The sequence below is a fragment of the Dunckerocampus dactyliophorus genome, chromosome 8, assembly GCF_027744805.1.
Source record: "Dunckerocampus dactyliophorus isolate RoL2022-P2 chromosome 8, RoL_Ddac_1.1, whole genome shotgun sequence".
Lineage (NCBI taxonomy): Eukaryota > Metazoa > Chordata > Actinopteri > Syngnathiformes > Syngnathidae > Dunckerocampus > Dunckerocampus dactyliophorus.
In genome coordinates, this window is record NC_072826.1 from 12,722,813 (window position 1) to 12,735,945 (window position 13,133).

Consider the following 13,133-nt stretch of genomic DNA (forward strand, 5'->3'; position numbering starts at 1 on the left):
TCTAGTGATTATGAAGCTGCCAGAGGATGTCGCTCATTGTGATACGTGTCAAAAATAAAGAGTTACATCTCCCAAAGTGACACGGGCAAGTTGCTGAGCACCGCCTTGGGTGAGTAAGGCCCTCGTGATTTTACGACAGTCAACGTGTAATTTGACATGAGAAAAAAAATAGTAAAGAAAATGGTAAAAAAAAAAAAAAAAGCTGCTGTCACCAAACATGTCTCATTAAAGTGCTGCTGAAAATAGACTTGTAAATAACAAACGCCCTTCTCTTGCTGTTGCAGAGGGAAAGATGGGGAAAAGAACAAGGTAGGAATGATGCACATTGCTTTTGGAGTGAAACGTGGTCAATGTTAGTTTTTTATGTTAATACAGGTTGCTTATTGAGAGGGGAAAATGTTTAACTTTGGTTAAAAAAAAGGTTTTCAGAATGTTTTCAGATACTTCTTAGACACAAGTGCTTATTTTTTGTAAACTGAAAAACATTTGTTTTCTTACCTTTTAGTTGTATATGAAGTACCTGAGTACATGGAGCCTTTTCCTGTCACAGAAAAGTTCTGATACTTTGTTATAAAAGTCTGGTCACCACCTGGTGCATTTGGGTGTACAATCCTCCATCTTGGCAGTCAAATTCAGGCATTTATTCAGTAGAGCATATATTTCCTTTTGAAATGTTTATAAATTTTCTAAAAATAAAAAAAAAAAACTAAGCGTTCACATCAGGCCTGGTTGAACTAAAGACTGTGGGTAACTATTATTTGATTCGGAGGATGACGTTATACTAATAGTCTCCAATTGTTTTCATATTCTCACCTGAGCTACATATATTCTAGCAATAACAACATAACTCGTTGAGCACAGATGCATTTTCTCCGCCCCAAAATAAAAAAAAAAAAACGTACAGTCCCATTGTCCTAAGTCCGGGGTGTTCAAGGACAAGACCCCCCCAAAAATACAACAGCAAAAACCAAAAAAGCTGTCATTTTACAAGAATAATCTCTTGTATCACTGTTAATTGGGTCCAGACCCGATAATAATATTATTATTATTATTATTGTGCCTGTTGTCAGATCATTTAAACCCGGCAATAAAAGCCGGTTGTTCCCTGGAGGCGACCAGTCCAGGGTGTACCCCTCCTGTCACCCAAAGTCAGCTGGGATAGGCTCCAGCATACCCCCGCGACCCTAATGAGGAGAAGCGGTATAGAAAATGGATGGATGGATGGATGTTCCCTGGAGGTCTCACCGAACAATCACTGACACCAAGTGACCAATGTAGAATACTACAAGTTGGTGGTCTGAACGGCTTACACCAGGGGTCACCAACCCGTCGACCACGAGCCACGAACCGATCTTTGGGTCTTTGCTGGTCGATCGCAAGAATATTAGAAAAACAATGTATTATTACATCAGTGCCATCCCCTCCCTGAGAGCGACCAACAGGCACGCATTTTGACCACTGACCACGCCTGTACGCATTGCCACCCTGCGGCACACAACCCGCAAGCTCCAGCCAGGAGCTCAGTCATCAAAACCCAGCCGGAGGTACCAGCGCACGCACACCGGCTCACCTCGCCCCGCAACAGCAAGCATTCAGCGACAAGCGAAATTTTATTTTTCGCTGTATTTTTTCCGACGACGCTTCGACCACGCAAATCATTAGCTTGACAATAATGATGGCTTGAAGGACGGATGGAGGAGCAGCATAGGTCCAGTTTCTGTGCTTTGTGCAGCCCATGAATTGAAGCAAGAATACTGCAGTGAATCCCGAAACATGGTGACTATGACGACAGGGTGATGTTAATAAACTCTGAGGGATGCCTCTTGGAATGATACGCCTTTCATTGTTATTGAAACGTTCAACGGAGAAGCATCAGTAGCCAGGAGGCTGTCTATCAAGCTTATTGTTACCATTATCAACATCCACTATCATCTTGTTTGGCTCTAAATGCAACCGCTATCAGCAAGTCCATGCATGCATTGTCATCCACCACCTGAGCGCCAATTCAAACTGTTTACAGAGGAGTCAGCAGACAGATTAGATTCACCTCAAATGAAAAGTGAGGCAACATTCTACTAAGATTCTACTAATATACAAAGTTAGTACAGTAGCACCTCACATAACGTAAACCTCCTTTTACGTAAATTCCACTGAACATAAAGAATTTATGTAAAGTTTTTGCATCGTATTACGTAAGAAATTCCATATAACGTAAAGCGTCAAGTTGGTGCAAGTTTTTTTTTTTTTTTCAATCAACTTTATTAATTCCTCACAAATTACACTAACAATGAAGTCGGTGCAAATTCAGACTAACAGCTTACACTTGGTGATGCCTTCTGACGCATCACGCTCTCATTGGCTGATTATCGGAGCATCGCCTCCGCTCTCATCTCATTGGCTGATTATCGGGGCACCGCCTACGCTCTCATCTCATTGGCTGACTTATACAGCACGTACGTGACTTTGTGTGAGAGACAGGCTTCTCCCTTCAACCTCCTTCCTCTTCATAGTCGCCCAGAAACTTAACTTAAACAATTAAGTTAAGTTACAAATTAAAATTTTGCACACAGCATTATCGTGTAGTGCGTGTGCGTTTGTGAGACCAGCTGACTCTTAGACTCTTTGAGTCTCATTTTGACTCAGGCTAGTCCTCCTCCTCCTCCTCCTCCTCCTTCTCCTGCTGCCTCCACTTGCGTGCTCCTGATCAAGACATCTCGTGAACGGTAGGATTGCTTTTGTTTTTCCGTTATATTCATTTACAGTATTCTTATTTATTACCTTATTTTATATTGGAATGTTACTCTACTATGTTTATGGTAACATTTTCTTATATTTTCCCACCATATTTGGTGGACTTTGAATATTTTGAAGGCCCAAAGGAGTGAGTTTGGGAAGATTTGGAACGGAATAGGCTATTTACATGTATTTTACGCTTCGTATAACATAAAAACCCTATAACATAAACGTTCTCGGAACGGATTATTTACAGTTTGTAGGGGCGTCTACTGTATATATATATATATACAGTATATATATATATATTTATTTATTTATTTTCACATATACAGTTGAACCTTGGTTAGCACACACCCCATTAGCGTGTTTTTTCGTTAAAGTAAAAATTTTTGCCTACACGTACATTTTCTGTTTCGCGTACAATGTGGTGTGCATCTTCTCACGTCATTGATACCCTGCACGAGGCCAAGCGCGTTCTTAATGTATTTTCATCACAAAACGCCCTTGTTAGCAGCCTGCTAGCCCACTACATATCTCATTAACGCACAATGCAACATCTACTGAATGTAACATCACTGACCTTTGACATTATTTGGTAGTATTTTAGAAAAAAAATAAGGAAAAGAATATTCAGATTGGGGAAAAAAATATATTAAAATACACTTTGTTTGATTAAAATGTTGTGTTTGCATGAAGGCCGTGTACAAATTGAGCTTATTCTCTTAATAATTTTGTGTGTTGTTTTTAACCTTGCTTGTGTGTTGTCTGTTCTTACAGTGCCAGGAATAAAGCCACTATCAATGAAACCTCTGTTATAAAACCCCTTAAGTGTGCAAGCAATGAATCCAAACACAAAACTTTTAATAACTGTGACATTGTCAGAAAGCGCTACAGACGCATGGTAACCTATATAACGTGAACCCTATTACGTCTTCACTTAAAACCTTGATTGTTTAGTTTCGAATCTATTATGGTGGTTTGTTAAGGCATACATCACTCTGTCACTGTACACTTTCATGTTTATTGTTTTTGCCATTTGAAGAGAGAAGTGGCAGAGAAAAGGCTCCTTGCCATGACTTCATCAGCTTTCCTTGTTATTAACTATCATTATCGACCCTCTTTTTCAATCAGTGCGCACTCGTGCTCCAAGGACGTGCTAATGAGTGGCACTGGGAGGCTATTAGCGATGCCAAGCAAACACTGACGTCACATAGCAACACTTCTCAAAATACAATGCCAGAGACATAAACGTGTGTGGCGTGTGATCATTCAAGAGCATGTCAACTGTCTCCAGATCGAAAGTAAATGTTTTTAAATGAGGGTGGAGGTGCCACTCGCTGCTCACGTACTCATCCACGCGGGAATGTTTTCACATGGTGGCTGAGAAGTGCAAAACACGTTAATAAAAAGCAAACCAAATTATAATTACACCAGCCGGAAAGGGAATGTGCCAAATCCCAGAGTTATAGTAAGTGATAACGTTTGGACCAATCAGCTCCGGGAAGTTGGTACATTCCTTTTCTGGTCTATCTCTGTAGCCGAAAAGTGCCAAACACAAAACAAAAAGAAAAACAAATTACAATAACACCACCCGGAAAGGGATTGTACCCCTCATTAAAATATTTAATGGACTCCATATAACCGAAATCACTTAAGTTCTTACATAAATAGCTATAGCATTGTACTGCCAAAAAATGTAACTCTTATGAACTATTTTTGTTGTCATTGTTATATTTGTCCAAACAAATGTACATTTAGTTGTATCTGGCATTAAAATGAACAAGAAACTGAAACTTAATCATTATTTCCATGACTGTAGTTTAGGTTTTAGCGGCGTGTGCGCGCAGCCACGACATGCATGCAGATGTTGGCATGCATGCAAATACCATCAAATATTTTAATGAGGGTACAGCGGGGGTACAATCCCTTTCCGGGTGGTGTGATTGTAATTAGTTTTTCTTTTGTTTTGTGTTTTGCACTTCTCGGCTACAAAGATAAACATAAGCCTGGACAAGCTGGACAATTGGAAGACGATGGCCCTTGTGTGCATGCGTTCTTTCTTGTATTGCTTCGGTGTGTCACGTGGTTGTGTGTGTGTGTCTGTTTACAGCACCACATGTTGGTGTGCCTTATGTACTACATCGTTTTCACCCAGTAAGCCGCTCCCGTGTGAATGGGACTATTTACTCATCCGACACTTTGTGGACGCAATATTTTTTCAAGGCCTAAATTCTTCAAATAGTTCAACCCCTCTGTTTTTCTCACTTCTATGTGAAGTCCCCGTTTCTCTTATTCGAATGTTGGCTGTATGCCTCCGGAACACTAGGAGGCGATTGTGGTAATTTCAGCTCATTTAGATATGTGGGTAGAGGAAGAAAATGTTACATGCCAATAACTGTCACAAGTAGAAGCATGACAAATGGATAAAATACTTTAGCTTTCTACAATGTGTCTGCTTTGGCTCTTATTGTGCTCCTCAGACGCATGGAAAAAAAATCACAGACAATTGACTGACTATTTAAAAAGAGTGAATTACTAGTGCAGTGAATTACTTTGAATTCATGGATTCCATCAATATATGGATATTCCATTTCTACTTCACTACTGATGAAGCAGATCACTGTACATCTGGACGATCACTCTTATCGTTGGTTTCAACCAAATTCATACAATATTTGGGATTTTTTTTTTTTTTTGCAAACGTGGTGACTGTGTACCATCCAAAACAGGCAGCCATCAAACTCTCCTTCCGGCCCCAATGTGACCCAAGTAGCATCATCATTTTGAAGGATGCATTAACAGAAAATGTAGCCCTTCAAAGTGACTACATAAAAAAAATGTCTCAAAGCTTTTTGTAATTACAAAAATGAGCAGGATGCTCTAGCGGTGTTGGGTGAAAGGGAAAAAATGCCTGCAGGAAGGATGCACAGAGAGGCACAGCAACAAGGAATAATTTGCATGGAGGGACAAACTAATTTATCACAACAAACCCACTCTATACTTCATGTGAAATCAAATCTTTCAGAATGTTTTCTATTGTGACACAATGTCATATGTTTATGTTTGCAACAAAAGTCATTATTTCTGTCTGACAAGCATAATTTAAAAAACAACATTGTTTTTTCCCTTAACAACACAAAAGAAACAACTGTTGGAGAGTCCTGTATAGTACTCGATTGTGTTTAAACTGGTTCCTTAACCAGTTTTCTGCGACGCGAGTTTAGTGGGTTGGCGAGCTGTGTTGAGTGGAACTTGCGTGTTCAGCGAAGGAGCTCTCTTTTAAAGCAGATGTATCGCCATGGTAACTTAGGCTAAGGTCATAGTCTGGTCGGGATCAGGTTATGTCCAGGCTTTCAGCTTAAAATCAGCTATGAAAGTGCTCTGTTTCACTGTTTAACTAATTCGGAGATGGCATCACCATTTATTTAAAAGCTCCAAGGTTCCCGACGGGACATGGAAAAAAAAACAAAAACATTCCCTGATAAGTGAGATACATTTTCAGCCGAGGGAATACGCTAGATATGCTCACGCGAGCACCAGAAATAAAATGGAATATGAAATATTAATAATTAATGTTAGCAGATGTAAATGTCATGGGAGTCCTTGCGTGAGTACTGAGTTCGTCGTGTTAAATTACAATATTTGCTGGAGGAATAAACACTCTGATGCATCAATCAACTGCATTAAAACACTTGTTTTATAATAAAAAGGAAAAAAAAAATTTAAGTCGCCGCAAAACACGTCACAGGCAAAACATTGCCATCTAGTGGTCACAACGAGATATAGCAGATTAAAATATTTCATAAATGTATGTAATCAAAAAACGAAAGTTGTTGCTCCAATGTATTTATTTTTTAAATGGATAAGTGTTAATATGTCAAAGCGTTGAGCGTTGATAAATGAAAAGACTAGTAGGGTATAGTTGCTTTTAGTCATAGTCTTTTGGGAACGCTTCATAAAGCTCCATAATAATTACGTACTCATTTTTTGTAAAATACACTGGCTGGGATCGCTTCAATTTTCAGCGGAAGTAGAGTAATATGACGTAAAACGCCCCCTTTCATGTGAACGCGCACTTAGCACAAAGCCGAAAACCGGACTTGACAAAGTAAGTTGATAATCACCGTCTCAGGAGCAATTAAGTCTGATTACGGATGTTAGGTTTTGTCGAGTTCCATCTTGAGCACAAAGCCTGGGTTTGTGGAGCCACTTTCGCCGTATACCCCCTAAATGTGATGGTGACGCTTCACATGGCACTGCTATTTGTTTGCATATTTGTTTTCTCTCCAACTTCCATTAACAGCATGCAGAGAACAGAACATAATGCAAAGTGTCGCTTGCTTTGAGAACTCTACTGTTTATAGCAAAACATTAATTTGTTTTCCACTTTCAGTTTTTCCCTGTCAGGCTTCACCACAACAAGTCAATCGCATAAATGGTTTTTTCATGGCTTTTACACCGAATGCCCTTTTTGATGCACCTCTGGCTGGGAATCGAACCCATGCCCTCAGGCAAAAGTGTGTACAATTACACCACCAGGGATTTTCTCGTAAAACAATAATCAAGTAAAAATACCTTTTGAACTATTTTATGTGTTTATTCAACACCATGCACACTCACAAGTTTATAGCTCATCATTTCAACGACATGTAGCCTACATAAAATCTTTAGATTAATTGCTTTAGTTCCTATGCTCCCTGAAGGCAACGTGATAGGGCAAGGTCCCAATAGCCTTTTTGTTGACTTGTCTGTTGAAATTGTAATTGTAAATCATGCATTCCCAAAGAACTTCATCAGAACCACTTAAGAATGAATGTAAGCACCCGCCCACATAACCCAGCTTGTTACAGTATAGCCCACCAGAAAATTTGCTGTCATCACCATCTTCATCCTCCTTCCGCACTAAAACTACTAAAGTCGTCTTCTTCAGTGTCGGAACTGAACAGCCCCACAATTCCCTTGCCACAAACCCTGCGAGTCTCTCGCCCTCTGTCGTTGTTGCTCCCAGCGGCAGCCCTGCCCAGAGGCAAATCAGCCCCCTGTGCTGGCCTCCCTACCATGCAGCAGTCCAGTCTCGTCCAGTCCAGTCCAGCGTGATGCACGAAATGACTGCTCTGAAGCACACAAGATGTCGTGAGACCAAGAAATTAGCCGCATCCCCGTATAAGCCGCATGGTTTTAAAGCATGAGAAAAAAGTAGCGGCTTATACACCGGAAATTACGGTAATGTAAGGAAGTGTAAAAAAATGTCGCCATCATACATTTTTATTATTTTTTTTACTTGAAACATTTAACTTGAAAAATTTAACTCCTGCATATTTAAAACAATAAAACACGGGTAAATTAATCTTTTAGAATTCAAATTCAACTTTTAGAGGATTCCAACATAGCCATTGTGACTTTTCCAGCTGATTATGTATTCTTCCTCACTTTCCATCTATCAAAAAATGGCGGCCTTGACTTCATTGCGTTATGCATTATTACAGTGCAAAAACGGATGAGATGAGTGGCAGTCAAGTATGAAGGTGTCACTAAAGCTTCACACACACCATTGTAGCCTTTGTAATTTCCATACGTGAGAACAACACAGCGAGTCCTTCACACACAGGTGTTCTCACTCACACAGCAGGCTGATTAAACCTCTTTGTGTGTGTAAGCAGGTTACATCTCCTGGAGTGAACAACATATTGGATGATTAGCTTTTTTTCCCCTCATGAAGTTGGATAACTTTTGCAAACTTTCAGCACATACTATCATCCACAGAGAGTAACAAAACCTGTGTAGGCGTGCACACACATTAAAGTACACTGATAGGGTTTCTGTTTCTGTTGTTTGTTATTCCAGGGAAGCAGATTTTCTTTGAACAGGAAAATGAAGCAAAGATGTAGGTGATGCGTGTTGTTTTTATGCTAAGTCGAAGTTCGGAAACTACATTGTTAGCATTAGATGTGCACTTTAGTCACAAATTATACAGCAGAGTCTCTGCGCCTGTCAAAAGTAACAAAATTACCCTAAGGCGCAAATTACCGTGATTTCCAGTGTTAGACCCACCGGTGTTTAAGCCGAAAACACAAAATTTAGAGAGAAAAATTGATTTGTACATATGTAAGCCACACTAGATTATAACCGCACATGTCAACGTCATAAAATGTCATATTGCGGCGCGCACAAGCCCATGAGGACCAGGTAGCTCTTTGACAGGAGCTTATCATGGGCTATGAGAAAACTGACAATGAGCTTGTCAACCCTTTGGAACTAACAGGATGTCATTATTCAATATAACAGTCTGACTCATGGTGTGATCTTAGAAAGAATGCTAAAATCATCACACAGTAACTTAACACTCAAAAGGTAGGTAAGGAATATACAATACAAGTACTAATAAAAAAACAACAACTATTTTAACGGTTTCCCGTCATACAGTTCTTCCCAGCTAAGCATTTAATGGGCCCTTATAGCTCGTGATTGGCTCTAACTCCCATTTCCTCACTGACTCACGAGTGGCACAGTAAAACAATTAGCAGTAGTTCTGAAGTAAAGGAGATGTCACAAGATTAGAACATGGCCATAAATTAGCCACATCACTGTATAAGCCGCAGAGTTCCAAGTTTACGAAAAAAGTAGCGGCCACTACACCAGAAATTACAGTACAAAAAAATTGTTCTTTGTTTTAGCACTGCTACGGCCTTCATCTTCCCCTGAAGATATTCTTCTTCTCATCCCCACTCATTTGCTTTGTAACTCAATAATTGCGAAGCTAAATAACCACCATCGAATGGTCCATTCTCTTTTCTTCCCGTCAGCCTCGGAAAAACGAGATTTAAAAGTCTTGTGGTGACATCAGCACGGGGCGCGTGTTGTCCAAGAAGGCACCTGAGAGGCGGAAATCACATTCACCTTGCATTCACCTCTCACTGGGCTTATAATTGTTCGAGATCCATGCGCTGTGCCTTGGGAGTTCATTAGCATATGCCTGTGGACAATGATTAATGACCCAGTGGGTGCTCTCCAATGACACCCGACTACTTGGGATGTTTGCAGATCTCCTCAGTCTGCTTATGCATCCATTTATGATTATGTACAAATTAGATTTATGTGTGCACATTATCAACATCATGTCACTGCTGGTGGTGTGACCATCTGTAACATTAATATGCAGTTTCTTAAAGGTACTATACTTTAACGATGATGCAGCATCACCATTAAGTTGTCAGTCAAGGATCAGCTTACAAGTATTAAAGCAATATTTGCACATCTCTGTTTTAATATTATGTTCATATGCTATTCTCCCTAATGCAAGCCAGTGCAGCATAAAATAATTTTGAAAAAAAAACATGTCACACGTTGCTGCTTTAATTTAAATATGAATGCCCGCATTGATGTAAAAACAGACAGTAAGCAATTAGGTGTCAGCAGGATGTACTCATGTCAATGATTTAGCTATTTGTGGAAGTCTTTTATCAGAGGAAACTCCAATAGTGGAACACCCTAAAAGTCATTCAGCTTGGAGTTTCTACAAAAAATGCCTCAAAAATCAAATCATTGTCATGCGGAAATATCATACAAGATGTCAACATATCTGGTGAGTTTTTTTTTTTCTTATTCCGTGGCTTTTTGGCGAGACCACAAAACGGTACGGGTACCAGTGATGGTACTGTGGAATGATAACCATAGAACTAGAAACGGAATTTACTGCCACATAGAAATAGATTGTGTGTTTTTTTTCCAGGTTTCACTATACTGTATTTCGTAATCCCTTTTGCTTTTGCTTTTTTAGAAAACACCGGCATTAACACTGCGGAGAATCAAGTGTCATGTTGTTCAGGTCCCCAACTCACCGACGGTGCTGGCTTCCCTCCCTTGGCGGTGCAGACCAGAGTGAAGTTCTGGGCCTGGTATCGACTGAACGGGGCTGGCGTGTTCTCTGCCACCACTGAGATGTTGTTTGGAGGAGCTGTGTGGACGACAAGCAGAGCCACAGTCACTGACGTCACCTGACATGTTCCATCATTACATCACATAAGACGTGGGCGACAAATAGAAATTTCAGTCGTGAGATTTCATTTGAAAGTGTTACAAGAACAAACAAATGGACGGACGCTATCTTAGTCCGTGTTTACATTTCCAAAAGCGAGACTTTCCTCTTAACATGTTAACTGAGAGGCCGGGACAATATTTTCACACTCCCCCGGGCTCATGTGAGTCAGATGAGGCTGATCAGGTAGAAAATCTCATACATATGATATCACTAGGCCTTCAGTCTCAGCCTCTCCAGGGAGAAAAAAAGGTAGGGAATAAAGCATGTGAGCATATGAGTGTGGAAGAGCAGGTAATGAATGGAAATCTTCCTGAGGCCCTCCAAAGAAAATCAACTTTTCAACATGGAGCCTTTCAGTCCCTGGGAAGGTGAACGTGAATATTTCATAGACAATCTAGTGCCTAGCACACCATCTTATTGCACACACTTCAAGAGTTGTGGGAATAAACAAAAAGCATTTTTTTTTCAACACTAAAGGCAGTGATGCCAAGTTTGATTAAATCTTTGTTTAAACCTTATACAGTGGAACCTCAGTTGTCATCATTAATCCATTCCAGAAGGTCAGTCACAAACCGGAACGTATGAAAATGTTACAAAATTCCATTATTTCCCATACTAAATAATGTAAATCCAAACAATCTGTTCCTTAAACCCAAAAATATGAACAAAAAACACATTTTATAGAGCATAATTATAGTTTCACCAAATTCACCATCATTATAGTCACCAAACACAATTCACAAAGAGCTGGGGTCTCCGGGCCCCAGGGCAACACCCCTGGAGAAAGCCAAGTCACACCATGACCTGCGCAGACGAACTCGACCAACCCCAACCCCACATGCAAAACACCCCATCACGCCCTGCCGTCCTCCAACAAGAACATATCATACAAGAGCAACTTGATTTGAAGGACTGCTTGCATATTAACATGATTCAATGCTCCAATAAACACCTCTATTCAATTAACCACAGGGCCTTCTTTCGTCACCAGGTGTGTGGTCTACAAAAGCAAATCACCGCCGAGTCTCTAATGAGCAAACGTTGGCGTTAATAGCTGTGGCTGTAGGCAACCTCTTGACGCCAGAACATGGCAGTAGCTGCACTTGCAGTATCATGATTGGTCAACATCCAGCAGCTCCATCTAGCTCTTTATGTGCTTTAAAATGTTTGCTCTATTCAATGGTGTGAAACTCATGTGTGTCATACTGTTCTTTACAATAAACTCATCCGCATCTGCTCCTTACTGCTATTGATCGATTGATTCAGCACTATTGGCTTTGTATGACCTGTTAGTTATGATCAGTGAGGAAGCAGTAGTCAAAGGATAAATGAGTCACTAGTCCTGTTCAGCCATCTTTACACTTTCACAGACGCAGGATATAGCAAGAGGTGTCAAAGGTCAAAGTTTATGTCAGTAATTATTTCACATAGTGCAGCTCATGACAACCACACTGCGTTTCTGTCCATCAGATGAAAATACTATAGGAGTTTTGGTGTGTTTGCAGACTTTATGAGCGTTTCCATGCATCATTATGCACAGGCAGCCATGAACAGTCTTCTGCTCCCTCACATCCCTTCACATCAGTCAGCTTAATGCCTTCCCCAAAATTCCAATCAATATGTGGTGAATTTGTTCAGAGGAGCTAGCGAGGATGGCGCAACTTGAGGGGGAGCGTCTCGTTAGAAATGCTAATTCACAGCTTGCGCAGCCACGCTTTAGGGCCCGTGAGATAACGAGAAAGGTCAACGCAGCGGCTTTTCTGTGTGTCGCTTTAATGTGTAAATCTATCAGGCGCTCTTAAACAGACATGTCACAGCAATTAATTGATTAAAGGCAGGTGGGGATTTAGCTGCTGGCCCCCATGCCTCTGTGCTTCCACACCTCTTAATTGCTTATTGATGGGATTCATATGGTTGTAAATTAACCTTAGGCCACTCCATTAGCTTCCTGACAAGCCCGTCTCAACCTGGCACATCACAAGTTGTCTGACCAGTCAAGGACTCAACGTTGCGGAGCGCTATGCCCCCAAAAATAATACTTAACCCAAATTTACATACAAAACCACACTTTTTCAGGAAAATAGACTTCTAAAGTTGCATAAAACGTTTCCATTTCATCCACTGTGATGTAATCTCGGCCTTTGTTTTCCTTTTTCTTTGGGTTTGCAAAATGCATTCTAAAAGGATCAGCCCCAAGAAGGACAAGAAAACAAGAAAAGAAGGGGAGAAAAACAGAAGAATAACTTCTCTAGAGTCACCAGCAGGAAATTCACAAGATCAAAACATGATGAGATTTGTCGTTCAGAAAAAAACTGTGTCACAATAATAAATAAATGAATTAATCGCACAATAAATGACA

At 40.4% G+C, this 13,133-nt stretch overlaps 1 protein-coding gene across 1 annotated transcript in view; it reads right to left on the reverse strand.

Annotated features, from left to right (window-relative positions):
- igsf21a (immunoglobin superfamily, member 21a) overlaps positions 1 to 13,133 on the reverse strand; it is a 229,489-nt gene that overhangs the window by 34,135 nt on the left and 182,221 nt on the right. The window contains exon 5 of the mRNA XM_054784820.1: positions 10,575 to 10,690. Within this exon, the coding sequence (XP_054640795.1) occupies positions 10,575 to 10,690 (116 nt within the window). The remainder of the gene's footprint in view (positions 1 to 10,574; positions 10,691 to 13,133) is intronic.